Source organism: Scophthalmus maximus, chromosome 1 (assembly GCF_022379125.1).
Source record: "Scophthalmus maximus strain ysfricsl-2021 chromosome 1, ASM2237912v1, whole genome shotgun sequence".
In the NCBI taxonomy this organism is placed as follows: domain Eukaryota; kingdom Metazoa; phylum Chordata; class Actinopteri; order Pleuronectiformes; family Scophthalmidae; genus Scophthalmus; species Scophthalmus maximus.
The window spans coordinates 25650755-25678692 of NC_061515.1; the positions used below are offsets into that span (position 1 = coordinate 25650755).

General features: G+C 44.6%; 2 protein-coding genes across 14 annotated transcripts; one reads left to right on the top strand and one right to left on the bottom strand.

Annotated features, from left to right (window-relative positions):
* Positions 1-419: 419 nt before the first annotated feature.
* Positions 420-12616, top strand: mtmr1a (myotubularin related protein 1a). Of its 12 annotated transcripts, XM_035639330.2 has the most exons (21): positions 420-736; positions 1589-1663; positions 1812-1917; positions 2076-2099; positions 3923-3946; positions 4646-4711; positions 6723-6810; positions 6977-7071; positions 7179-7286; positions 7422-7520; positions 7847-7930; positions 8875-9024; positions 9108-9296; positions 9428-9613; positions 9756-9914; positions 9998-10045; positions 10431-10523; positions 11299-11412; positions 11502-11545; positions 11631-11763; positions 12239-12616. In XM_035639330.2, the coding sequence occupies exons 1-21, from the start codon at positions 627-629 to the stop codon at positions 12401-12403; spliced, it is 2160 nt and encodes a 719-aa protein (XP_035495223.2). In that variant the 5' UTR covers positions 420-626; the 3' UTR covers positions 12404-12616. The 12 variants fall into 12 exon arrangements, with proteins under 12 accessions (XP_035495223.2, XP_035495238.2, XP_035495248.2 ...); XM_035639345.2 differs by lacking the exon at positions 3923-3946; XM_035639355.2 differs by lacking the exon at positions 2076-2099.
* Positions 12617-13933: 1317 nt separating this feature from the next.
* On the bottom strand, positions 13934-27261 carry cd99l2 (CD99 molecule-like 2). Of its 2 annotated transcripts, XM_035639484.2 has the most exons (10): positions 26798-27259; positions 24469-24534; positions 23474-23521; positions 22912-23043; positions 21676-21756; positions 20734-20802; positions 20594-20647; positions 20389-20508; positions 19257-19322; positions 13934-18943 (listed from the first exon to the last, which is right to left on the bottom strand). In XM_035639484.2, exons 1-10 carry the CDS (start codon positions 26880-26882, stop codon positions 18882-18884), a joined length of 783 nt encoding a protein of 260 aa, XP_035495377.2. In that variant the 5' UTR covers positions 26883-27259; the 3' UTR covers positions 13934-18881. The 2 variants fall into 2 exon arrangements, with proteins under 2 accessions (XP_035495377.2, XP_047190443.1); XM_047334487.1 differs by lacking the exon at positions 21676-21756 and having other exon boundaries at positions 26798-27261.
* Positions 27262-27938: the final 677 nt, after the last annotated feature.

Consider the following 27938-nt stretch of genomic DNA (forward strand, 5'->3'; position numbering starts at 1 on the left):
ATCGGGGTCTTGACGTGAGTGCAGTTGACCTGGTAATCGTTTTATGATTGGCACCATATATGAAGGATTTACTAACTGTACTTATTAGTGTCATGAAATGTCATAGCTGCTCACCAGGAGGTATGTAAATATGTCAGTGGGTTAGTGATTTACAATGTTTATCTGATTTAAGTAATTCAAAAAATTGCATTTCAAAAGTAAACTGAATTTTAAATATAATTTGAATTTTTTTTCCATAAAGGGAATAATGCCGATCTCTCTCTCTCACACACACACACACACACACACACAGACACAGCTGTAGGTGAGTCTGATGGTAAAGCACGTGACGTGAGTCCAGCTGTGATGTAAAACAAAGATGTGACGACACATCTGGACTCGCATCTCTGACGTGGTCTCGAATGGGCGGGGCTACAGAGAGAGGAAGAGATCAAGCGAGCGACGGTCGGTTCTCGGGAGGAAGAAGAAGAAGCAGCAGCAGCAGAGAGTGAAATCTCACTCAATACCCCCGCACGTCAGAGAACAGAGGCACGCGCACGGAGACCGGAAGTAAACCGCCGTTTCATTTCGTCCACGGAGGAAGACCCCTCCCGCTCACACCCGCAGAGGAAACGCTCCTCCGGCAGATGGAGAAACAGGCCGGAGCTGCCGGGGCGGCGGACTGCGCAGGGCCGAACAGAAAGCCCTGGGGCTCGGTCACCTGCGGACCAGTCGTCGCCGGCGACTCCCTGGACAGGTGAGGAAGAGGAGGAGGAGGAGGAGGAGGAGGAGGCGTGAGACTCAGACGCCGAACTGGTCCCTTAGCGGATGCGCTGCTTCCCCTACAAGATATCATTCGCCATTACATGTTTCATATGCTATTTGGTGAATTCAGACTATGAACGTGTAGCGCATATTTCCAAAACATTTTTGCAATAAGCAAAACGTCGTAACGGCAGCATGTCCGGCTGCAGGTGGTTGTTGTGCTCAGCACCAGGAGCCTGGACGGACACAGCAAGCTAACGCTGATCGGGCTACAGGCTGACGTCATGTGGTTGGTGTGACGTCAGCCTGAACCACTGACGGGGCTCAGCGTCTCTCCAGCTCAGCGAAGCTAAAAAACAAACAAAAACGGGGCCTGGTTGTTCTGCCGCTTGCACACCCCACTGTGATGTGTGTGATGTCCTCCAGGGGGCGCTCACCCTTCTCTGTGCACAGGGCTGCACAGGGCTGCAGCCTAATATAACTTTGTCATTTAGGTGCAGAAGCCCATAATTTAGGTACATACTTTTTAAGGCGGTATGGCCAAGAATGTATACCCCTGTATAGGTTGAGTCCCGGACAGTAACGGTATGTGTCACGGTATGTCCGTGTGTATTAAAATTCCAATTAAAATGCTTCTGAAGGGGTAAAACACTGGTATGGCAACTTTTATCTGTATAACTAGGACATATGTCACATATTACAGAGGTACTTTCAGAACATTTGTCGCGCAAAACTGCAATAATAGAAAGAAAATATAAAACCTTTTCTCAAGTGACGTCTGACAAACTCCTAAATCTGCACAAAGTGAAAATAGAAACGGACCTTCGTTCCATTTCACTCTCAGGTCGGTGTGTCTTGTGGGCAGTGAGAGCTGGGCCCCGCCCCCTGCACAGGAAAGGCTCTGTCCGACAGACCAGGGGTGAGGTCGACTTGTCAAATTTGCTTAGGAAGTATTTGATCTGCAGCCATGATAAGAGCTGTTCAAATAGCAAATAACAAAAGGGAAGCAGTCGGGGGGACGAGTGTGCGTGAATGTTCAAGTGAATGTTCTGTCTCTTTCTGTTCAGTCCAACAGGTTCTCATGTCGAGTGGTGTAAACAGCTGATCGCAGCCACCATCTCCAGTCAGATCTCAGGATCAGTCCCACCTGACATCATGAACAGGGACAACAAGGTAACACACACACACACACACACACACACACACACACACACACACACACACACACACACACACACACACACACACACACACACACACACACACACACACACACACACACACACACACACACACAGCTGACCAATCAGTCTGTGTTTTGTAACTGATAGGTGGGGAGGAGACCAGAGTTCATGGTAAGACTGGCAGAGATATACAGTGTTTATGTACACGTGCTTTATATGTATTTCAGTATGTGGCCAGAACTTTAAGTGTATGTTTGTTTGCTGTTGTCATTGTGTGGATAAGCAACTGTTGAGCTGCTGAATTTTTTTCTTCCGCTTGCTGCAGCCACAGCTGTTCTTCTCTGGTTCATACAAATCTATCACTGTCCTTGAATCACTCTCTTGATACAGTTACATATGTTACATGATATGTGTTCCTCCTGCTGACTTGGGACACCATTTGAACAAAATAATTGCTACAATTTTCTGAATACACTTACTGTATCTGTGTCTCTGCACATTGTGAAACAACACTGAATAATCCAGTTATTGTAGCAGAACGCGGGACTCATTTGGAATGAATAAGAATTAAATTTCAAGTGTCCTTACTCTTAAATAAGGAAAACAACCGTGTTCCTCTGCTGGGATCATTTGTAATCCATTGTTAGAGCTTGTTACCATCATGGTTACCACTTTGTAGTGTCTACTGTACCTGACTTAGAATGTTGTCAGTTGAGTCATACGTCTATCCATGCCTTTTTATTCATTTATTCATCTCTCTCTCCTACTTTTCACATAGACTAGCTGCAACACTGACCGACAAAAGAAATACAATAACAGTAATACAGTAGACGTGTGTCAGTAATCCACCGACTTTACTGTCAACAGTCTCACACTGTTTCAGACCGTAATAGTCTGTTTTTCTATCATAATAACTACTGTAGTTCCAGTTCCTTTGGTCGTGGGATGATTCACAGTAACACTGTCTGCGGAATGACACACAGCTACTGACCAATAATTTGTCATTTTTCTGAGCACCACAAATAAGATTCCCTTCGCCTTCACTGCTTTCAATTTTTTGGAATTAGGGCACGACGTATGGCCTGTGCTAGGGGTCGACTGCTTATTGGCGCAGATATTCCTTGTTTTTATGATTGTTGGTGTCGGTCATTTTTTTAAGGCGATTTGCCGATAAGATAATTTCATTATAAAATGTGCTACTTTGTAGCGATATGGATTTTGGTGGCTGATGTCGATATTTGTCGAGTACATCGGCTGATATATATATTTTTTAAATCTGTCAATGATTCCGAAGATGTCGTTATCTAACCTTTATGACAAAGAAATGTAATTCAAGCTTGATATTTTTGTTTAACCATAAACTTTATCATAAATAATTATGAATTGAGAATACAAATGTCCATGTTTGTTTGTTCAGCTTCATAATAATGCCGCTGACAGCTCCCCGCACTTTGTGTGTTAAGATCATGTTGAAAGCTTTTGTGAGTTAAACATATGGTCTAAGGCATTTAACAAAGTTTTGAATCAAGGATTTGTTATTCACAATTTTCAGACCAGTATCGGTTTCAAATATCGGTTATCGTTCAGAAATAATCTGTATCGGCCCAGAGATCCGCTTCATGCTGCACCTCACATACATGTGCGTTTGTTGTTCGCTGTATGTCGTTGCTTCTTTTTGACTACACACAAATCACAAAGTGTCTGCTTTGCCCTTCTGCAGCCCTCATCATCTTCATCTTTCATGTTTCCACTTTGCTCGGACATCTGAATCAGCGTTGCTGTTAAAGTCACAGCGCAGTTTTCTTATTGCATTCGCTTTGGCCGTTTGTGTCAAAAAATGGTTCCTTTTGTACTATTTGACATGATCAATGTAAATTAGAGATGAAATACCGAAGTAAAAGTAATCTTCAGATTGATATCATGGATTGAATATAGAGGCCTCCATTTCCTGTGTGTGTGTGTGTCCCGTGTACTCAGTATGTTTTAATCTGCAGGTGTCCAAGAGGCTGAATTCCAGGGTAAGAGTCACAGTCTTATGTTTTGCTGTGGTCAGATCAAACAGTTTGTTGTTTTTTAATAATCAAATACCCAGCAATTATTAGACCCACATTAATCCATCCCACTTTTGTTACCTGTATAAAAGTGGTTCCACTGAGTTTTAGTTGTAGCTTTAGGTATGTAATGGATCATTATGTAAATTCAGAATGTGTACATTAGGGCTGCAACTAACCGTTAATTTCATAATCAATTAATCTGTTGATTATTGCTCGATTAATCGATTAGTTGTTTTTCCACACACCAATATATTCAGTTTACTGTCAGAGGAGCAAAGAAACCAGAAAATATTCACATTTAAGAAGCTGAAATCAGAGAATTTTGACTTTATTTTTCATAAAAACTACTTGAACCGATCAATCGATTATCAAAATAGTTGGCGATTAAGTAATTGATTACTAATGGATTAATCGATTAATTGTTGCAGCTGTAGTGTACAGTGTTGATATTTTGACATTTCAGTGTGATGTACAGACAATGATACCAAAACGGCACAATGTCATGATTTTAATAGAATGAATGGATGTTTGGAGAGAGTGATGACGTAACAGTTTTCTACGTACAGTACAGAATAATGTATTTTTTTTATAACGTCTGTTTCTCTCACTCGTTTTCCTTTTCTCTCACTTTCTCCATGCTTGCTTTACCTTACCTGGCAGCAGGATTTACATGATGAAGGGCTTTGTTACCATGGAGAAAGTGATTCTGAGCATTCCTCCGATGCTCCGGCAAGTCTCTCGCTGTCTGTCTTTCCTTCCTTCCTCCTGTCGACTGTCTCCTCCCTCTGTCCCGGGCTGCATGTCTCACCTCGCTCCCCCTCCTCTCGTGTCTCTGATCCCGAATACAAATACCACGTGTCTACTGATTTGCATTCTTGGAATTGTATTTTTTTTTCAGGAGCTTGGCCCATGAAGTCAGGATATTTCAGCTTCAGCTATAATAATAATGCACAATGTGATTTCTTTTTGTTTTATCATCTACATCACAGCTGGGTTTGGACACTTAATAACAGTCTAGTTAATATATTGATGAGTTTTTTTCTATGTACTGAGCATCTTGGATTTCTAAAGTTACAATCAGAATATTTTTTTTATTTCCCTGTCAAGTCAAATTCATAATCCCACCCGAGGGAAACTGGTTTGCAACCAGATCACAGACAGACAAAGATGAGCCAGTGCAACGTAAAAGTGCGCTATTGCAATCATTGTACAAATTAATTGACAATGGACAGTTTGAATAAAAAAATGTCAGTACAGTTGTCAGCAGACAGACCCCGTCTTGACACCGGCCCTGCTCTGTAAGACAGTGAACTGTGTGCATTGTTTCGGTGAGGTGGAGGATTCACCGACACTTTTTGTCCGTGTCTGTATTATTATAGCATATTGGTTATATAAGCCAGAGTATGATCGTCACTGTAATACATGTGGATGCAGATCCTCACACACACACCCACACACTGTAAGTAAACCTCTAGCCAGAGAACAACATAGTGGTGTTGTACTGCCAGGTCACTACAGACACACAGGCGTGTTGACTCCCTGATGGGTTGTTAGTTTCCATCAAATATGTTGTATGTATTTCCACACGTTGATTTTTCTAAAGTTATGAGTTATTATTAAAATATTTTCTCAGAAGGAGGGTAGATCCACAGGTTGGCAGGTTCCTGATGGTACAGGCGGGACATTGAACACAACCTCCTCTGGTCTCTCTCCGTCGTCCTCTGTGCTTTGATATTGTACACGTTCTTTAAATAAGATCAAAATAATACAAAATAATTCTGTACCTTTTCCAAAAGAAATGTTCTACAGTACTGTAAAGTTATAAAATAACATCTTGTATAAATATATTCAATCTATGTAAATGCTAAGTCTATATAGCCGAATATATGTGCATTTTAAAATGTAATTGTGAAATATCAAATCTATATATTTAAATGTTAAATATACAGTATATATATGTGTATAATGTCAAATATAAATGTTACATATAAATGTTGAATCTAAAAGTGAATGCTAAATGCAGATATATGGACATGTGGGGCGCCTGTGGCTCAGGAACTGAGAGGGTAACCACAAATGCCGATGGTTCGATTCCTCCTGGCCAGCTGCCAAAGGCATACAAATACAATTTAATTGAATTGACCAGAACACGTACTATCATTTTAAAATACACAAAGTATCATAAGTATAACAGATATGCTAAAATCAACAGAGCACTGGTGGTCCGCGGTGTGTCTTCAAGTTGTCCCCCTCATAAGAGGACGTGATCTTTTTTCGCAGTCTCAGTGGGGACAGCCGCTTATTTTTCAAGGCTCAGTTCACACGGAATGGTTCTGTTCTGGTCTCAGCCTTTTGAGTCTGTGTTTAACACAGTGTTACATCCTGGTTGCCGTCTTACATGTAACACATCTGGTGCGGTCATTTTGTTTGTGTTTGACTGGTTCAGAGCTCATCACTTTTCATTTCATCAGTTTTGTGTCATGATATCGGTTTGTTTGAGACCTAAATACAATTCCTGAAGGGAAAACATAACAGGGGAAACCGACTTCCAAAGCTTGATTTAAGCTTGATATTTTGCAGTTTAACCATAAACTTAATGGTAAATAACTGTAAAATAAACTGTGTGTGTGATCACTGTCTACTGCTCAGTGAAACCTCGTCACAAGCAAATGTTCAGTATTACCCTGTGGTGCTGCAGGCGCATGCTGTTGTCCCACTGACTGCTCTGTGTTCTGTCCAGAACCTTCCGGGGCTGAGATACGGGGCACAGGTCAGAGCGTTCCCGAACCAGGTCCCTCTGCTGCCAGGAGAGACCGTCCAGACGACAGGTATATCCAGTCTGTGCCCAATATTCATTGTGTGTTTTAGGTCACACACCATATTTATTATACATCACCTATTCCTGAAACTTTGACTTGTCAGGTGAATAGTGTGCCAATGAATCCAATAATAATAGTCGTGTGTGTGTGTGTGTGTGTGTGTGTGTGTGTGCAGTCAAGGACGTGATGTATATTTGTCCGTTCAGTGGTCTAGTCAGTGGGACTCTGACCATCACAGACTACAAGCTCTACTTCTCCAGTGTGGACAGGGTACAGTAGACCTCATGTACTGTATGATTGACTCCGCAGTGCTTCAGTATGACCAGACCTTTAATCCACCGTCCCTAGTTATACTGTTTTGGTCTGCATACATGCAGGAGACTCCGTTCATCCTGGACGTGAACCTGGGAGCCATCAGCAGACTGGAGACCATCAGTGTTCCCACCCAGGGGGAGAACACCAAGGGTCTCGAGCTGGTCTGCAAGGTAACACTTTCTTCATTATTGACACTCACAACCTCATTTATGATACATTTTGCTCAATGAAACACGTTGTTGAGAAGTTTATTCATTTCCATGATCTGATATTGTACCCCCCCTCCCTCCATGTCTTTGCATCAGGACATGAGGAGTCCCAGGTTTGCCTATAAGACGGAGGAGAGCCATCCGGATGTGGTCGATGCACTGGCCAAACACACCTTCCCGCTGTCCCACAACCTGGTCCGTCTCATTCTAATGTCTGACGCAAATCATGTTACCGTACTGTGTTGTCCTTCAAGACATAATGTGCTCAGCGGTTTGTTATTTGAAGACCGAGTTCAATTTGTGTTGGTTGGGGCTTCGGTGTCAGCCTGTAGTGAACCTCCAGTAGCAGCGTCAGCTTAAAAAATACATTAACTTCCTCTTCAGATTGTATCAGGAGTGTAAATACTGTAATATTTTCTCTAAACTGCGTGTTAATTCCTTAGACATAAACATCTCATCGTTTATCAGCCTGATTCTACAGTACCTGAATGCTAACAGACTTCCTGTGTGACCCCCGGCAGCCCCTGTTCGCTTTCCTGTACAAGGAGCAGTTTCCTGTGGACGGCTGGAAGGTGTACGACCCAGTGGCAGAGTACAGGCGTCAGGTAACACTGACTGCGTCCGCTCACTGCACACATGGAGCCTGACAAACCATGTGACCGCATCACTCCGTCGGTAGCCATCATGCATGTCATTTTAGCCTTCGCGGGTTTAGGGTTTAGGGTACAGATTGTGCTGTTCTCACTTTCAGCAGTTTCACTTTGCTTCTTTAACCGCGGCTCAGTTACCGTCAGATACATGCAGCACTTCCTGCTCTTTCACCTTTAAACAGAAAAAGAAAGGCATCAGGCTTCCTGAGCATGTGGAAGACTTTCAAACGTGCAAATGAAAGTGTTGTTTCATTGGCTTCTAAGGTCCCATTTCAGTGTGATCAGCGCTGTATCGGTTCAGCCCTTTGCATCTCAGTTTGTGTAATGTAGAGCAGTGGTTCCCATGTTTCTTGAGAACAGGACCCCCTTAACTTAACCTAACTAGAGATAATAAGGGAATCAGTTTTCATCCAGTAATCAACAAGCGGCTGAGATAAGAGAGGGTCGTCCGCCAACCAGAAGGTCGGGGGGTTCGATCCCTGCTTTCCTCAGTCTGCATGCCTAAGTGTTTAGCCTTGGGCCAAACACTTAACCCGACTGTGCCAGTGGACGAATGTGACAGAAAAAGCGTGCTAAAACGCCGCCCTGCATGAATGTGTGTGTGTTCTTTGAGTGGTCGATACGACGAGGAATGCGCTCTATAAATACAGTCCATTCATCACGAGAACACATAACCTGGAAATCAATCAGCTGGGGTGAATAAAGGTCATTGTCAGTATTTGAGGAAATTAGAGTGTGTAAACAAAATAAGGTAGAAATTGGGCACTTGTGCCTGCATTGTTACAGCACAGCTCTTATTCATTTGTGGAAATAAACAGTAAGTGAAAATTGTACGGAATGTACTCGCGAGAAATTCTTCTAATAGCTTTTTTTAATTGTGATTGAATTTGTTTTCCCAGGGTCTCCCTAATGAGAGCTGGGCCATCAGTAAGATGAACAGCACCTATGAGCTGTGTGACACCTACCCCTCCATACTGGTCATCCCCACCAACATCGCAGATGAGGACATCAAACGAGTGGCCCTGTTCAGAGCCAAGCACCGTATACCGGTCCGTCTGAGGGGCCACGCGACGATTCCAACATGGTGGTGGGATGTTGTCCTGGTCCCTAATCCGCCCTGCTCTTCCTGCAGGTCTTGTCCTGGATCCACCCAGAGTCTCAGGCCACCATTGTACGCTGCAGCCAGCCCTTGGTCGGACCTTCAGATCGCCGCTGTAAAGAGGACGAGCGTTTCCTCCAAATCATCATGGACGCAAACGCCCAGTCCCACAAGCTCACCATCTTTGACGCGCGGCAGGGGAGTGTGGCAGTCACAAACAAGGTGCAACACGTTCACGTACCTTTTTGTTTGTTTTCCCCTTTCCTTCTCCTCGCCCTCACATCACAGGCTTTGACACAGGCGCCGTTCTGTCTCTCTCTGTCTCTGCCACCCTCTACCTTGACCACATGCAGGCGAAGGACGGAGGGTATGAGAGTGAAAGTTTCTACCCGAACGTGGAGATGAACTTTCTAGATATCCCCAACATCCATGTGATGAGGGAGTCGCTGAGGAAGATGAAGGACGTTGTTTATCCCACTATCGATGAAGCCCACTGGCACTCGGCTATTGACCAGACACACTGGCTGGAGTACATACGGGTAAATCACACGCACTCACCATGAAGAGTATTGGTTGTTTCTTTATCAACGTTCCTTTGGCTGGTTTATCACTTTATGCAAACCACTAACCGCAGAGGGTACATAATGAATATCTTTTACTGACTCAATGTGTTGTGTGTAGCTGTTGTTAGCGGGAGCAGCCAAAGTGGCAGATAAGCTGGAGTCCGGGAAGACGTCGGTGGTGGTCCACTGCAGCGACGGCTGGGACAGAACCGCTCAGCTCACCTCTCTGGCCATGCTGATGCTGGACAGCTACTACCGCACTCTCAGGGGATTCCAGGTCACACGCTGCATCACAAAATCAGCTACGTCTACGATGTGGTCTCCGTGTGTGTCGCGTAATCATGTCTGTTTGTGTTGCAGGTTCTGGTGGAGAAGGAGTGGATTAGTTTTGGACACAAGTTTGCTGCGGTAAGGAACCGAGAGTTAAGATTCTGTTTCTGATCACGTTATAAGCCCTCTCCTTCATAAGCCCTCTCCTTCTCATGCAGTTACACCTGCATTCAAATATGTTTTGACGTATTCATTTGTGCAAGGACAAATATAAATATAATAGCCTATGCTCATTTGCCATGATAGAAACATTTCAATAAATGATAGCGACGGGATGTCCACATTGAGACAGTGTTATTACCATTTGAAGAGGAATTTAAGTCCACTGAAAGATGACATGAAAACAAGTGAAAGCTGAAAGAGTGAAATCATTTATGAGAGCGACTCTAATGAAATATGAGATAGATAGGTCAGTGTTAATCATTATCATACATGTAAGCCTCCTTTTTTCCCCATGTTGCAGCGTGTGGGTCATGGAGATGAGAACCACGCTAACTCTGAGCGCTCGCCTCTCTTCATCCAGTTCATCGACTGTGTTTGGCAGATGACTCGACAGGTGTGTGTGTGTGTGTGTGTGTGTGTGTGTGTGTGTGTGTGTGTGTGTGTGTGTGTGTGTGTGTGTGTGTGTGTGTGTGTGTGTGTGTGTGTGTGTGTGTGTGTGTGTGTGTGTGTGTGTGTGTGTGTGTGTGTGTGTGTGTGTGTGTGTGTGTGTGTGTGTGTGTGTGTGTGTGTGGCTTGATATTTTGCAGTTTAACCATAAACTTTATTGTAAATAACTGTAAATAAAAAGAAAACACAAATACAACAATATATATAGAATTTGAATTAAGAAAATAAACGCATTTTACCTAAAAATCTCTATCACCAAAGAACTTTTCTGCATTTCTTACTGTGTAAAATAAAGGTTTTTATATCATCGCATTAGGGCTGCAACTAATGATTATTTTCTCGATTCATTGATTAGTTGTTTGGTCCATAAAATGTCATAAAATGGTGAAAATTGTCGACCGTGTTTCCCAAAACTCCAAGATGATGTTTTGTTTTGTCCACACCCGGAAGATATTCAGATATATTGTCACAGAGGATCAATGAAACCAGAAAATATTAACATTTAAGAAGCTGAAATCAGAGAATTTTTCATAAAAACGACTTTAAACCGATTAACTGTTGCAGCTCTACATCGCATTATGGAAAAAATTAACGCTGATACCGATATGTACTTGAAAGGATCATATTGACCAACCGATAAATCAGTCAAGTTCTGATATGCACTCGTGTGGAAATGTGCTGCCATTTTCGACTCCTAATCTCTTCCGTTCTTCTGGCTGCAGTTCCCAGCAGCCTTTGAGTTCAACGAGCTCTTCCTGATCACGGTGCTGGACCACCTGTACAGCTGTCTCTTTGGTACGTTCCTATACAACAGCGAAGAGGAGAGGGCAGCTGAGGTATGTACCGTTCCTGTGACCGGGGGGGCCGTGGGTCTGGAGGGGGTCATTGGGTCAGATAAAAAAAAAAACTCTTTTGTCTTGCGCAGGAGGTGCAGACCAAGAGTGTGTCCCTGTGGTCCTACATCAACAGGTAAGATGGCTGCCGACTGACAGTGGACTGAGTCGAACGACAGGAGTAAGTGTCTGACTCGTCTGATGTTGTTGCCCCCTGCCAGCCAGCCTGAGGACTTCACCAACCCCTTCTATGTGGACTATGAGCACCATGTCCTGTATCCACTGGTTTCCTCCAGACACCTGGAGCTGTGGACCAGCTACTATGCCCGCTGGAACCCACGCATGAGACCACAGGTAAACTGGTGTGGAGGGTGGGGGGCAGTGGTGTGGAGGGTTGCTGACTCGCCAACAGAGAGCAGTAACAAACTAGTGGTCTCTGATATTGCTGCATTTGCAGTTTGATTGCTGCTCATTAGAATTTCTCTTCAACATTCATTTTTTTTATTGATTCTCTGCCAAAGTCTAAAACTCAGAGATATTCAGTTTTCTGTAACAAAAGATGAAGAAAAGACATACATTTGCTTTAATAAAAGGAGCACATGACTGATATGTCTTGAGAAGAAAACTTTTGATGTTTGTGGAAAATGGAAATCTTCCTATTCCCATCATGGTTCTCCACTGATACAGTGACTAGAGCTCTTTCAATCATGTCTTTCTCTTCTGCAATGATTGTATGACCCTTGAGTGAAGTCATTTCAGTTTTCCTTTTACCGATATTCTGGGAATGTGGTGACAATTGTGTTGTTATTATGAGTTATTTGTGCTTCAGGTGCCAGTGCACCAGACTCTGAAGGAGCTGCTGTTCCTGAGAGCGGAGCTGCAGCGGAGGGTGGAGGAGCTGCAGAAGGAGACGTCCTCCCACTCCCTGTCCTCCTCCTCCCACTCCCCCTCCCCTACACACACCACGGGAACTCCACTGCACTCGGCTGTCTGACACACACACACACACACACACACACACACACACACACACACACACACACACACACACATACACACACACACACACACAGGCCAATATGAATACTGAGGATAATGATGTTTATAATATGATGGATTTATATTAACATTCCTAAATTTTAGCAAAAAAACATCTCAGCAAAGTTAATATAGAGATGTAAAGTTTTTAAAGAAGTATTTTAAGAAAGAATTAAAAAAGTAGCTTGACATGACCGTCGGTGACCTAACTGAACCTTCCTGTGCTTATTATTTAAATTATTTAATATGTTCTCCTGTACCATGGGAATGATGTCGCCAGACAATTCAGACTGCACCGAGCTCAGTGACGGAGCCTCCAGTGTTTTATTTTTATTATTTTTGTATGAAGAAATGTTACATGAAGTCTCAGGGGTCTTTTGTTCATGAGACTGCGGAGGGCGTCGCATGTTTTTTAGTTTAAATGAAGCAGCGGCCTCTCACTTTTCTGATTTGTCAGTGTTTCAATGATCAGAGATCTTATTCCTCACGACCAGAATCATAGCTATTAGTGGCACCGTACTTTTCGTGTTCCACCTTTTTCCGTCCCACCAACATGGTGCATGTACAGAAACCTGAACATTGTCCAAGTGGGAAACACAAAAAATGGTGAAAATGTTTTTCAGCATGTAGTTCACTGCACTCCTCAGATCCTTTGTGAAGGTATTGTGATCCCTCACTGACATTCCACTTGTGTTCCATGGTGCACCGGACAGAACCGATCCCAGCTTTCTGCATCTGTGGACGGCTGCTTCTCCCTCTACTACCTAAAACTGCCTTGGCTGTATTCGTTTCATTGCCTTTCCATGTGTCAACCACCGACTGTGTTTAAAGATGGACGACCCATCCCCACATCCTCCCGTTGTACAAAACTGAAGCGAAACCATCTCGGATACAGGTGCTGCCATCTGGCACCTTCATACAGAGCCAGAGTCTGTGCAGTGGTGATCGAGGTGTGGAGCCGCATTATTGAGGTCCCGCCCATACGCTCGCTCGACCAATCGCGAGTTGGAGTCGGCTGTTGGTCGTGATGTTTCACCTTGTTTTTTAACAGCATCAAATAACTAATTAAAACCAAACTGAAAAAAATGTTGACGTGTACTTTGAGTTTTTGTTTTGTTTAGTCTCATCTGCTTACATGGAGGAGGCGGGTTTTATGACGTATACTGCAGCCAGACACCAGGGGGCAGCCAAGATAATTTGGCTTCACTTTTAGGAGCGGTTACTGTATGTCGTCCATCTTTATGTCCAGTCTGATGTCACAGGTTCCACATCCCAGTGCTTCTTTTTTTTTCCTGCTTTTGTATATTGTCATCGCAGACCACTTTGTCCTTACACTTTTTTTCCAGTATAAATGGCACCGTCTACCTGTGAAACTGTGGGTCTTGTCTTTTTTATGTAAAGTCGAACACGAAATCCCTAATGAGCCATGACCTTTTCTCACATTCCATTTTAAGAGTAAAGATGGAGAAGAAAAACACCGGTCTCCTTTTTTGTCTTTTCCAACAGTTTATTTCATATTAGTAACACATACAGCACCTGTAACATATTGCCAGAGAATTATCAAAGTGGAGTAAGAGAAAAAAAAAGCAGAGCTTACTACAAAGCAATGAAGAGAGTCCAACGGCGAGTTGGCATACAGAGTTTAACACGTTGCGCGTGTGTATACAGTATGTAGAGAGAAGCATGCATGGTGTGTGTGTGTACAGTATGAGAGCAGTGTACTGGATAGGTGAGTCAGTGTTGTATGTGACAGTCAGCCCTGCAAAGCCAGCCCTCAAATACCAAATTTAAAAGCAGTTCTGCTCGGGATTCTTTTTTGTTTTGTTTTTTTACGTCTCCATCTTTGGAATGAAACCGTGAAGGTGCGGGGACTCGCCGGCATGGCATGGTACGGTGACAGGCACTAGGGCGGAAAGAAGTGCGCGGCAGGCACTTGAGTGAACTGCAGGGGACAGTCGGGGCGGCAGCGTGTCTGAATCGGAGGTCAGCGTCGCGGGACCGCGGCCACAAAAGCTGTCTTGGCTGTAGAAGAACTCAGACACAGCTGACATGTAATACACACTCTGCAGATCCTTTACAGTGTTTGGAAAAACGCAAGCTGACGGCCGAGGTGAATAGCCCAGGCTTATTATTTTTGGTTTAGGGAGCAGGTTTTTGCGTCCATTGAGAATACAACCTGTTTCCTGGATGAGTTTAGAGTCAGGCTTAGTCCAGCTGCCTGTCCTTCATGCACGGAGCTGCCCCGATTTGTACTGTGAGCCGATCCACATGCCCATCCCTCCGCTTAGCTACATCTTTAATTTATTAAAAGGTATTGCACCTTCTGATACAACGACCACACCTGGCTGTTGTGATCTACGCCCCCACAGAGGGAACGAGTGCACAGTGTGATAACGCTGAAGCATCATCCATCCATCAAACCAGCTCCAGTGTTGCACTTGTGTTACATTCAGACCCAAGGTCAGATTCAAATTCAACTCCCGGGAACACAACAGCATCGTCCATCTCCGTCATCTTTGGTCAAATCTGTATTTTTTTGCTACAAGCCAAAGGTTGTTGTTTTTTTTTGAATGCTACAGCACGTGAAGATATTTAATACATTCAGTAAACAGGAGGGTTTTGTGATTTAGTGTTTGCTGTGTGTGTGCGTGTGTGTGTGAAGCTCAACTGGCGGCAGCACGAGCGATCGACGCAACAGCCAACACCTTTGGCACCCGGGGGACAAGGTGACCACCGCCGGAGCAGGTGGAAGCAGGTGTGCGTTGCTCATGCTCGTGTTGGGGGGGGGGGGTCGTTAGATGAATAGTGCTCACAGGGTACAGTGAGCAGGGTATAAGGCAAAGAGAATCAGGGTAGAGAGGTTTCCCGTGCAGGACTCCTACAAGGCGAGAGTCTTAACAGATTGTTACCCTGAATACGGCACACAGGTCAGATACACCATGTTAGATCGCCTAAAGACAGGGACCCTCCCACCACCACCACCACCACCACCACCTCCAAAAAACTGACCTGGACTTTCTCTCGATGTTCTCCCCTGTGGTTGGTCACACATCACTCCGTGTACTGCGCCCTGTCCGATGAGGACGTTTCAGCACTGATGTCTCAGGCTCTGGTTGCACAAGCATCCGTCACACTCCTCTGGTGGCCAACATACATCAAATGTTAAGAACCCTCTTGGCCCTGAAGGCAACTCGAAAGTTATGCTGTGGGCAATTTTGGTTCCAGAAAAACGGGGTTGTACCGGGAATTTTGATTAAAAAAAATGTTATGACATTTTCATCCAACTTATATTGTATTGTCCAGGCTGACGTCAAGACTTTTCCTTTTCATGATATTATCCACCGTGGGAGTCTCCAATCACAGCCTGGTCTCTGGATGAGAAAAAGACAAAACTTTTTTCGACTATCAAATCGGTGGAATATTTTTTTTAATATAGTTCTTCTGCTGCTGCCTGGCTCGTCATTAAATGTTCCTCATGAATTGTTTTTGCGACGTGCCACTTGTTGAATTCTTTAGGTTTCCTGTTTTTCAGGCAGGGCCTTGAGGGACAGTGTTGGATTTAGACGACTGTGCACACAAGGGAGGAGCAGCCCAGGGTGCAGTGTTCATTATGTCAGATATGCAACACACTGTTTTGAATAGGCCACCTGACACAAACTCTCTCAGTATCTGCAAAGCTTCAAGACGTGATTTTTTTTCACTAATGTCCACATCACACATTCACCTCGGTGTAGATCCACACCGATCTATCAAGACACTACTCAGGTCATTCACAATGCACAAGGGGAGCTGGTTAGTAATGTCCTGTGTGTGTGATGGGGGATACTACAGACCAACAAGTCAGTCATTTCCAAGAAACCATGCACGTGTCAAGGATCCAAGCAAAATGACATCACTGTGGAGATCCACAGACGCAATAGCCCTCACACAACCAAATGCAATCACACACACGTTTGACCGCCAAAAAAACTCTGGAGATGTCAGTTCTACCCATCGCTTGCTTTCTGTCCCGCGTGACACGAATGCGACATTATTTACATTACGCTGTGTGGCGTCCCGCGTGTGATTCATCAAATGATGATCGGTAATGATGCTGAGGCAGCTCTATAAAAAATGACGCGCGGGCTAAATATGAGACGGTGTAGAAAAAACAGACGCGGCCCAGGCCCCCCCGGACTTTGAGAGTTGGCGGCACAACGACAGACGCTCTCACCGAGAAGCACTTTACAAAAAGTTAAGCTAAGTTATTAGGAAAAGTTGGTTACAAAGTGTAAAAAGAGCAGGCAAAGAGTGTGAATACACACACACACACACCGACAAGTATAATCTAATCATGTGTAATGTCATACACGCCGCTATATCGGTACAAACACAGAACTGCCCACAGTAACATGTACAGTGCGACCATCAGCACTCGACATCCTAAAGCAAAAGACTACTGCTAACTTCATCTACACACGCACAGTCTAAAAGCACAGCTCTAGTTTTTCTAAATGCACACTACCTTCACCAGTGTTTGTGGCAGTGCAGACGGACTCGCACTCCTGGCTGACATTCCTTCTTCATCCATTTGTTAATTTCTTCAGTCCTTCTCCTAACATCACCTGTCCACTCCGGTGCTTCTTATTCCCATAGAGGCCATTGATTCTGGAGTAGAGAGGGACACCTCTGTTTTTTCCCTCTGATGTGACCCGGTCAATCTGTCAATCACGGACACTCGACGCAGCGATTGGCCGATGGGATGTAACCAGGGCAACAGCAGCTTTGGACCACAGTCAGCACTTTTGAAAATATCACAAATTCTATTTTTGATTTGATTTTGTGACGCCCTCTCCCTTGAGTCATTCAACCCTTAGTTTAGGGAACCCTTGGTTTTAGAAGATACTTGACACCACCGCGAAACAAATCAAAGTCCGTATTGGTAGGACTTACAATATTTCAACTTTGGCACTGCTCATTGCTCGAGTCAAAATAATAGTGAGGGAGAAGTATCATCATCACAATCTGTACGTACCACTATTATGTGCCCTGACACTCTCCTGCTCAGATCTCTCTCACACACCGATGGCCGCCATGGGATCAAGATCAATTCAATTCCACACACACACACTGGCACCCCAACGCTAACACGATAAAACATGGTACGAACAATGTTCTCGACTATTCCAGCAGTGGTTTCACTCGTCTTCTGCCCGTCGCTGCCGACTTCTTGTCTGGGCAACGCACGTAAAGCCTAAGCTGCAACCACAGTGTGTGACAGACAAAGCGCGGTATGAATGTGTGTGTGTGAACGGGTGAAAGTGACTTGTGCCGTTCAGCACTTTGCTCGACGAGACTAGAAAAGCGCCATATAAATGCAAGACTCCTTTTCAATTCCACAGAGGCGGATTAAGACATGCTGTGCATTTGAAAGTCAAACTTCAGCTCAACTGATGTAGCACGCTTTCACGTTCGTCCCACGACAGGTGTCTCTTTTCTGTTTTTTTCTCTTCAACTTCAACCACTCAATCCTTCACTGTTCTGATTTCTCCGTCAACCAAAAAACTAAAAACTTCCCGTCACGAAGCATCGTCTTTGAAGGCTATATCAGGCTATTTACAGTATAAAAGGTCACAGGTTGGACTGAGACAGAAAGGTTTAGATGCCTTATTGCTGCCAATCCGAATAAGGTAACTTGTACATTATATAGTACATTATATAGTCAACTAATGGTGTAACTGTCGGTCCGTGTAACAGTGGTAACCTGCGGTAACTCCAGGTCTAATTAACGGACTTACTGTCGTGAAGCCCATGACACAAAAATTATTATAGTAATCGCTGGTTGACTTCAAAATGATAACACAGTGAATGAAAAAAAAAAAAAAATCAATCAATCAAATTGAATTTTGTGAAAAAAATGTGTTATCGTCATCACATGATGTCACTTCAGGTCTAGTACATGCTTCCCTGGTAACGAAACGGCAACCGGCTCCTGTGATAATGTATAACTACATTATACGCTAACTGGCCATCTATACATGGTATCACAACATTTCACGAGTGATTCCATGATTGGTCGCTACAAAGCTCGGAGCAGAGAAAGTGTGGAACACGTGGCCGGAGCTCAGCGCAATGCTACAGCCGCCGCCCGGCGCACACACCAGAGCTGTCACAACCAACGTTGTTGTTGGATGTGTAAACAATAAATTACTATATACATGTCAATTTTGGAAAAGGTTCAATACACTGTCGGCCAGATTTACAGCAGAGCCTTAAAATAAACATGATTTCACAGTCAGCAGAGAAGGACTTCGAGTCCCAGCGTCTGCAGCGCAGAGCGGCGGGATCGATGAGGACATGCTACACAATAGACAGTCCATCATGGCATGTGTGTGTGTGTGTGTGTGTGTGTGTGTGTGTGTGTGTGTGCGTGTGTGTTTGTGTGTGTTATGTTTTTACACGGCATTCTCTTCAGTGGGAGGCTCAGCATTGGGTGGCTCCAGCAGAGTCTGTTGGACTGCAAAGACAAAAAAAGATAAAAAATCTCCATTAGTCGTTTGAATGTCATTAGCTCCTTGCTCTGGCTCTGGTTGTCGGCATGTGACGTATGGCGTAGAGCGAGCGCCCTGCACTGTACTGTACATACTGTTCGGGGAGCGCTGTGGAAATGACTCCCGATCATAAGTTCCATCAAAATGATTTCATAGTCGTTACTTTAAGGTAAAATACATTGTGTCGCTTTGAGTTCTATTGACGAGAGTGAAAAAGAGTTTAGTGTGTGTGTGTGTGTGTGTGTGTGTGTGTGTGTGTGTGTGTGTGTGTGTGATTACCTTGTGGTTCTGTAGCCACCACAGCTTCAGGGTTCTCAGCCTTCACCATGTCAGAGTTCAGGCTCTCTGTTAGAAGACAAGTTGACATTTACTCAGTATCAGCCTGTACTGTACTGTACTGTACTACACTGATACTGTACCCCACTGAGACTGTGCTACTGCTGCTGCCACTGTTGTGGTACTACTATAAGCTGTTAACAAACCGGGTGTTATCTCTGGCACCACTGACACTGTCACACTTTTGGGACATGTTGCTTTTACGGATGAGGCAAAACGAACAAACTCTAAGGAATGTTCTACACATAGAAATATCATGAGATGAGTCTGTTGTCTACCTTTGTCCGGTTTCATTTGTAACTTCATTTTGGTGGACGAAACACAAATTTGTAAGTTTCGACCGAGGTGGAGGACGGGCAAGTTGGTTGAATATAGTGAACAACTTCTGGCTCTGCGACAAACCACACATGATTGCAAATTGTCCACTGACTTTTTCCACTTCCTCGTCCGACAAGACACCGAACACTAACTTGCTCCCGATGACTGTGCCAACATAGATTACATAGAATCCTCAGTATCTCGAACTGGGAATGTGAACTTTTTTATAATTGTGAACAAAAGAAGATTAGTTCCTGATTTTCTACAAAATGTAGGAGGCTGAGTCGGCCTGAAAATTCACAAATCAAATGCACAGTAAGTTACTATGACATTTTGAGTTTTCCGAACTTTTTCAATTTTTGCAGTGTAGTTCTGTTTCATACTGATTATCTTACATGCCACCACTGGAGGGGTTTCTGCTCTCTCACTATGTCTCTCTGGCCAGGCAGTGACCAGGTTCAGGTGTGAACACACCTGCCTGCTCAGCTGACGTGCCCTGACCTGCTACAGTTTCATTATGAACCAAAAGTATTTTTACACTCCTCAGTGTTTGAAATACTCGACATACTAAATCATTTGTCTGACAGTAGCTACTAAGAACTAAGACAAAATGAATGACAGCTGGATATTCTGGTCCGATTGCGGCTGTAGTTCGTGTGACTGGGCCACATATGCAATATACAATATACAATATAAACTACATAAAACAATTTCAGTTCCAGGTGTGTTATCGTAGCCGCAGGTGTACAAGCCTTACGCTGCATGCTGAAGCACAGCTTCTTCTTCTGGTAGGAGATGTAACTGCTGACCGCACCCACCAACGCCATGACGACTGCACTGGCAATCCCTGCAATGGTGCCCACCTCAGCCGTGGTCTCTGGAAACACACACACACACACACACACGGTAAGCTGGGGCAGACACACATTTCATGAGTGAGCCCCGACGGAGGAAACACCCACCACTGTTGTCGCCATGCTGGTCAATCAGGTCACTGTCGCCTCCTGAGTATCCGCCTGTGGAAGACAGCGACAGCGGATGTTCACATCTGTTTTTCAACATTAGTTTTGTAGTTCTACGCTGGACTTGCCCAGACTCTTACCTTTGCCTTTGTCCGGTTTGTAGGTGTTGTCTTTACTAACGTCACTCAAATCGCTGTCAGAAAATTGCCCTGAGAGGAGACGGGACACAGAGGAATGAGATCAGTGCGGTGCAGACTCCTGTTGGGTTAGAAAGCGGTGACGCTGCCCTCTTGCCAAAGGCACACACAGATACAGAACCTCAGATGATTTGTTTTTCTCAACACTTTACACACTAACAGGAACTTTATCCACAGTAAATTACCTCAAATCAACATGTACACACATACACACACACACACACACACACACACACACACACTGACACGAAATGGAGGCGGCGGGGTTGGTACAGTAGCAGACAGGACAGTCAGATGTTGAGTGGCAGATGAAAACAATGAGCTCCCTCTCTTGGAGGAGTGTAAATGAGTTCTTGAGTAACTGAGCACAGGCTTGTTGTTCGGTCAAATTCTTGTCTTTGTACTCACTGACACAGTCTTTCCATCATCCAAGAAAGAAATACACCAAAACATTCTGTAGAGCAGCCACATAGAGTGTGGAGATACATATGAGGAGGACCACAGTGGTGGAGATGGTGGAGAGGGTTCCCGTTACTGACGAGTGGAACATGGAAACATTTTGGATTTGATGCAACAGATGATAAAACTGTTTGTGGCCTTACAGCAATGTGAGCCTGCAACGGAAGGGCTACAGTAGATGCCTGATGAATGATAAGACTCTCACTGCTTCTGCTTTGTAGTTTTACGTTTTGGCGAATACGTTAAAAAAGTGATAGCTCAAGAATGATGGGATTTCACCCAGATGCAGTATGTTTCTCTGATACTCAATAACAGTATCCTACAATAAAGCCATTTTCCCTCTGAATAAACGTATGGAAGGGTGAATGGTGACTGTATTAATGCTGTTTGCCCTGAAAGCTGTCGCATGCAGGAAGTCCTACACACCTCCCTGCCCCTTGTTCTTCCCCTTGCCACCAATGTCATTGTTGGGGTCCAAGGCATCAGCCAGGTTTAGGTCATCATCAGCTGTTAAGGTCAAAAGGTCAGAGATTAACGTTTTTGTAAAATACAGGCAAAACCCGGGAGATGAAATAACCTGTCACAGGTGTATGTATCAGTCATAATTTCTTTTATTTTTCCATCTGTTCACCATGGTGAGACTTACACCTGCTCTGATTTTAAGTTGTATCTTCACTTGAAGCCTCAGTGTGTCACTGGTCCTGGATGTGAAGCCAAATGCAGAAGAGCCTGACACCTGTGTATTCTCTGGAATCACCAGCAGAGGCCGACTCGCTGGTTGTTTCTACAGAAGTCTAGGAGAAAATGTCTCCACTTCATACTGGATTTATAACGTCAGAACACATTTTCCTGAGGAGTTTATGGTTCAATACAGCATGAGGCACATTTTGTAAATTGTGGTCGCAACAGTGACCGCCCACTTTTTGAACAGCTCCGGTTCTGGAAGTGCATTTCCAATTAATTTTCTCCATTGACATTTCATAAAATCCTCATATAGTGTAAAGAGTTTTAAGCCTGGAACAAAGCCACTAAGCTACGAGATGAATCGTAACCATAAAAGGTTAAATAATTTGCGGGTGTGGTAAGCGTTTCTGTCGTAACAGTGAGCTCCACCAATCAGAGACTGTCGATTGATAGTAGTGCATGAAGATCAAGCATTGTGTTGTTGGCTTCTGATAAGTTCTGAAAAATATCGAGTTCTGGCATCTTTAATTATTTTGTTAAACTGACTCTTTCATGGTGGATTTGGGCAGCTGTGGCTCAGGTGACATAAAGGTTTGTCCACTAATCCCCCAGCTCCTCCAGTCTGCATAACGAAATGTCCTGGTGCAAGACACGTTATCCTAAATTGCCCCTGGCAGCAGTTCCAGCAGTGTTTGAATGTACTGTAAACCTCTTTGAGTGTTCGTCTACACTAGAAAAGTCCCGTTTCAATTATTTGCAGACCAGATTACAGATCTGCGTTCTGTAAACGACAGCTGTGAAAATGTACATTGTCCTGACTATATTTGGACAAACGACAAACACGGAATCTGCATTAACAGCAACAGCAATCAACCGGTTTCTAAAATAGAAACTGCCTTGTTCTCTGTGCAGCTACAGGCCTCAGGAGGAAAGCTGGCTGTAAACACAAGGGGTGGGGGGGTTGGGGGCGACTGTCACCTGGCTTGGGTTTGGGTTTGACTGGGGCCTTGGTACTTGCGGGACCCTTGGGCACAACCTTGTGTGGGGCTTTGGTGGTGGTGGTGGCGGCGGTGGTGCCACTGACTTTAAAGAAATCCTCCAAATCAAGCTCTGAAACAAAACGGCAATGACAACACTGTGTTTAAGGACAATGATGCATTAAAAGTACATACTGTCGATGCACAGTCTTCGGTCATGACACTGTATGATGTTAAGCACAGGTCGATTTGCCCACAATATCATGGCTGGGGTTGAAAAACACAAAATGCAGTACAATGTTGCAGAGAAAAAGAGTCAGAAAAGATGGTGTGAAGACAACTTGTAGAAGACCATCAGCTGTCTGCTACCATTTCATTTCACGTTTGTTTGACAGTAAAATATGAAACAATAACATTAAAAACACGTCATCAAACGAAGGTTAAACTCCCTGGTTGTGTTTCTTCAAAACATCGTTATCATACTAAAACATATCATTTATCATTGTAGAATTATTATAGAGCATAAAATGAAGTGGTGACCGTGTCAGCTGTGCTGTTCTTACCCCCTCCTGCTCCTCCTGCTGGTATAGCGGGTTTTGGTGCAAGGGTTGCTGTGGTGAAAGTAAGAGATTCATTATTCTTTATTTTTCATATAATCATATTAAGAAAATGCTTATGTTTTGGTATCATTCGTAAGACAAAATTGGGACTTTTCTCAGCAACGCACGAGCACGTAATGATAAAGCAGTTGGTGTAAATGCTGTTACACATCACACATGTCCTACTTTCATATTTTGCAAAATGAGTGAAAACCAATGGAGGTGTGACAGTTGTAGATCCTGTAAATATGAGACTATTTCCTAACAATTATGCAAAAACAGCTTTATTGTGAACGTGGAATGCTCGAGCATGTGTAAAAGGGGTGTGAGTTTACTGGCAGATTGTTGGGTAAGAGAAAACCTCCACCTATCCAGTGCTGTGGCCACTGAGTTCATTTCCACTGTTATTGGTAATTTTTTATATCAGTGACTTTTGCATGGGAACATTACTGTTGCTGTTGTAATGTCAGATTCTCCAAATCTATGAATAAAACATGATGTAATGGAACTTCCTGCAGTAACGTATGTATAAATATATATATGATCAATATGTTTCTCCACATCATAAATTTAATCCATGATTAGTGTATATGTGGGACTAGTAGCATTACAATGTACCAGAGGCACCAATTTCAAGCTCTTACAGCCAGCGAGGTATGGTGCGCTCTCGACCAATCATGACCGTACAGCAGTATGTTAAGAACTACCTCAAATGGTAGAAACCCCTCTTTGAGTAAAATATTATTTAACGTGTACTTTGAATTTTTCTGTTTGGTTCATTTCCCATCTGCTCACATGGAGGAGGCGGTGGTTTATGACATATGCTGCTGCCAGTCACGATGACAAAGATGGTTTGGTTTTTCGCTTTTGGGAGCCGTTCATATTTATTAACAGTCAAAAAGGATCCTATCATGTGAACAACAAGTGAAGTGCGTTGTTTCACTTTTCGTTGTACTCACGTGGTTTGCTGTCGTCGTCATCCCCCCCCAGGGCATCAGAAAGGGCAAAGGCATCCTGAGACAGGACTGGAGTCCAGAGAGGACAGAGGGACAGACAGGAGGAGAGGGACAGATGAGGCAGACGTGTCACACACATGAGCCCTCTCTTTCATTAGAGCGCTGTGAATTTTGTGGCGATGGGACCGTTTGAGTGGCCGGCGTCCCCAGGACCAGAACAAACTGGGCCCCCGGCGAACTAATCCCGTGTTTGTTGCCTGGAACGCAGTCCAGTGATCATTCACCAGGAAAAGAGAACACAAAGGAGAGACAAACAAAAAGTGCCGAACCTCGCCGGCTGCCCCACTCTGCTGGGCGTGTGTGATGTCATGCTGCGAGCTTGTAGATGTGCACTAAGCTGACGCTCCGTGGTTCACTATGATCCTTACACTCGGTCACGTGGCGGCTCCGGATTGGCTCTTATGATATACGAGTCGCTGCGACACTTTTTGACGTTAACTCCAGTGGCATCATGAACACGATAACATAACTTGATCACCGCTGTGCACGCTTCCTGCGTGCTTAGCCTCAGGCCCGGCAGTGAGAGAGGCAGACACAGGAAACCTGTGGTGAGAACGTTTTCCCTTCCCCGACTCTAAAAGCATCGTTTCTGACAGGATGCATGAAGATGCTCAACATCTTATTTGCATTGATTTAGCTTTTTGTCAGTCTGCGAACGGCAGCGTTGAAGGGATTCCGCCGTCCTGATGTCAACGGGGAGTGTCGTTCCACCGTCGAGGAACCAGCCGTGGCTGCTCTGGGATAGAGATCTCCGGAAGTTCAGTGTTTCGGTTTTCTTCGATTGAAACGGGGGGATTTATGTAGGTAGTTAGGGGGATTGAGCTGAGCACGACGGCCCACAGCGTTGCTGGCCCAGTCTCCTCCCCGCTCTTTTTGTTCATTTTGGCTGGCGTCTCCAACCCGCTTTTGTTCTCCTAGGTTTGTCTCTGTGGCGAGTAGTCAACGGTTCAGAGACGAAAAATGAAAGTCACGTGTGATGTGTCCCGGTCTCCGGTTGAGCTTTGGTCTTTTCAAGGGAGGTGCCAGTGACCTATTACATATTATTCTAGCAATGTAAACCAAACCATTGCACTGTGTATGACAGTGTAAGTACAAGAGAATAAGGTGCCATTCAGAGTTGAGGACAACGTGGGATTTACTGCAACAGGTTTTTGTTTTTTTTTTAAAGGTGCGAATAGACCAGGTTGTGTTTAGTTCAACCCGTTAAACACATACTCCATGTGTCTACAGCTAACGCAAATGCACATGTTCATTCCCGGCCTGAGGAGGGGGCCAATCCCTCTCCTCCACAAGCTTCCTTTCTGCATCTCTTGCATAGATAAACGTCCTCCGCATCCTGGCTGTGGTCCGAATACAACCCCACCCACCCACTGCCAGGGACGAACAGCCGACGGAGTCATCCAATCAGTTATCCCGACGTGAAGATACTTCAGCACAAATAATCTCGTCATCCCTCCATGTCCGCGAGACCCACCCCGGCCCTCCTCGCTGGACTATGCACCCTCTGACATGGCTGAGGACCGGTCAGTGATGGAGTCAGGAGGCGGTGACACAGTGTACAGTGTGGGATCTATGACCTAAAAGTTTATTTTGGTTGGTGTTTTGGTTTTTTTACTGCAGCATTTCACTCAAACCACACTTTCAATCCATAGGCTGTGATATACTTTTTTTTTTTCATGATTTGAAAATATATAAGGTCAGGTGCCACTTGGTGTAAGGTGGCAAATCTCAAGAGGTCTGAGGCTTTGAATTATTCACCTTTGGGTGAGCAACTTTTCATAGTCATCACCGCTCAAGAGTGACATCATCGGCAGGCAGGCAGGCAGACAGGCAGACAGACAGGCAGACGGACGGAGAGAGACAGGTCACCGAGGGTGGTGCCACATCCCAAATATCTAATAATTGTCCCATTCACATGGAGTGCGCCCCCTCAAACCAACACAGAACAACACCAAAAAAATAGAATAATTAATTTCATATTTAAAAAAAAAAAGACCAGCTGCTTCATGTGTCACTCACATCTGGAGCCGCAATAACGGAATATGGAATGGGGTGATGCCGATGAGCTCGGTGAACGGGGGTCGTCTTTGTGAGTGGATGTGTGATGAGTAATGTCATGACAGGTGATCCCCCACGGCCCCCCCCACCCCCCCCCCCCCCCCCCCCCCCCCCCGGGACCCGCGGACCGCTGTCCGGCCCGGTGGCATCACGGTGCGGCACAAAAGGAGGAGCGGCGCGTGTGGGACGGAGCCGGCGCACAATAGCCTCTCACCTCCCAGCGGCGGCAGCAGCAGCAGCAGCAGCAGCGGCAGCGGCAGCGGCAGCGGGCTCACACTCCGCAGACAACGGCTCGTCATGGCTGCGGCGGATTCCTGAAATTCAAAAAAAAAAAAGAAGAACGCAGCAAGGAAGACGAGGGGGGCGGCCTGGCACCGGGAACACCGCGCGAAGAGAGCGGCCGGTCGGCGAGCGGGAGGCGCAGTCGAGAGGCGTTGGGCGTTCCCCGTGGCGCTGGCGTGACACTCCCACGCGGTGCGGCTTCTTCTTTGTTCCGCGGACCGACACGGACGCACGGGGTGTGGGGCCCGGCTGCCTCTGCCCCCTGGCGGCGGTGCGGTGCCACCGCACACGCCCGACAGAGAACCAGCGGTGGCGGTGTCTGCCCCCTGCCGGCTGGACAGCGCCACCGCACGAACCTGATGGAAACCAGCTGATTGTTGGGTTTCTTGTGCACTCAGTATGGTCCAGAGATTAAATGTATGAAGGATGTGGTTTTTTTAATCTTCTTCAAGCAAAAAAAAAGAAATGAAGTTCATTTATTTAGAGATGCAAGGATATATATATATACATATACATATATATGCTACATAAGGACATCAAGGAGTTTTTCCACATGCGTTTTCTTTCTTTTTTTCTTTCTCTTATCCCTTTAATTCTTTATTTCGAACAAATAAAAATAAAAAAGCAAGCGTTACACTGCACATAAAAAAAATAAAGGAAACAACAAAACGAAATGCGCATAAAGTGTCAAAAACAACATACATAAACGGACAAATCACACATCATGCAGGAGGGAATTATGTTTGTGCCAAGTTTTTTATTTCCGGTTCCAAGCCATTACACACATTCACCCCACAGATTGTGGTGCACACACTTTTAAGAGTTGTTCTGTAATTGTTTTATTTATTTTTTTATTATGTGCCCCTCTCAAGTTATACCCGCCCTGTCTTTCCATGAACAGTTTTTGTATATTTCCGGGAAGTTGATTATTTTCTTGCTTTGTACATGATTTGTGCAGTCTTAAATTTAGCCAGATCTATGAACTTCAGTACACTTTAGGAATAATGAATTGGTATGATCCAGATATCCAACTTTATTGATGATTGTTATTGCTCTTTTTTGCAATGTGCACA

Excerpts from the sequence above, each read along its gene's own strand:
- cd99l2 (XM_035639484.2), bottom strand. The coding sequence starts at position 26,882 with ATGACGAGCCGTTGTCTGCGGAGTGTGAGCCCGCTGCCGCTGCCGCTG. Across the intron at positions 20,509-20,593 it reads CCAGCATGGCGACAACAGTG|AGACCACGGCTGAGGTGGGC; the intron begins GTGGGTGTTTCC and ends GTGTGTTTCCAG. Across the intron at positions 18,944-19,256 it reads GGTGGCTACAGAACCACAAG|TCCAACAGACTCTGCTGGAG; the intron begins GTAATCACACAC and ends TTGTCTTTGCAG.
- mtmr1a (XM_035639330.2), top strand. The coding sequence starts at position 627 with ATGGAGAAACAGGCCGGAGCTGCCGGGGCGGCGGACTGCGCAGGGCCG. Across the intron at positions 4,712-6,722 it reads AGCATTCCTCCGATGCTCCG|AACCTTCCGGGGCTGAGATA; the intron begins GCAAGTCTCTCG and ends TGTTCTGTCCAG. Across the intron at positions 7,931-8,874 it reads TGGCAGAGTACAGGCGTCAG|GGTCTCCCTAATGAGAGCTG; the intron begins GTAACACTGACT and ends TTGTTTTCCCAG.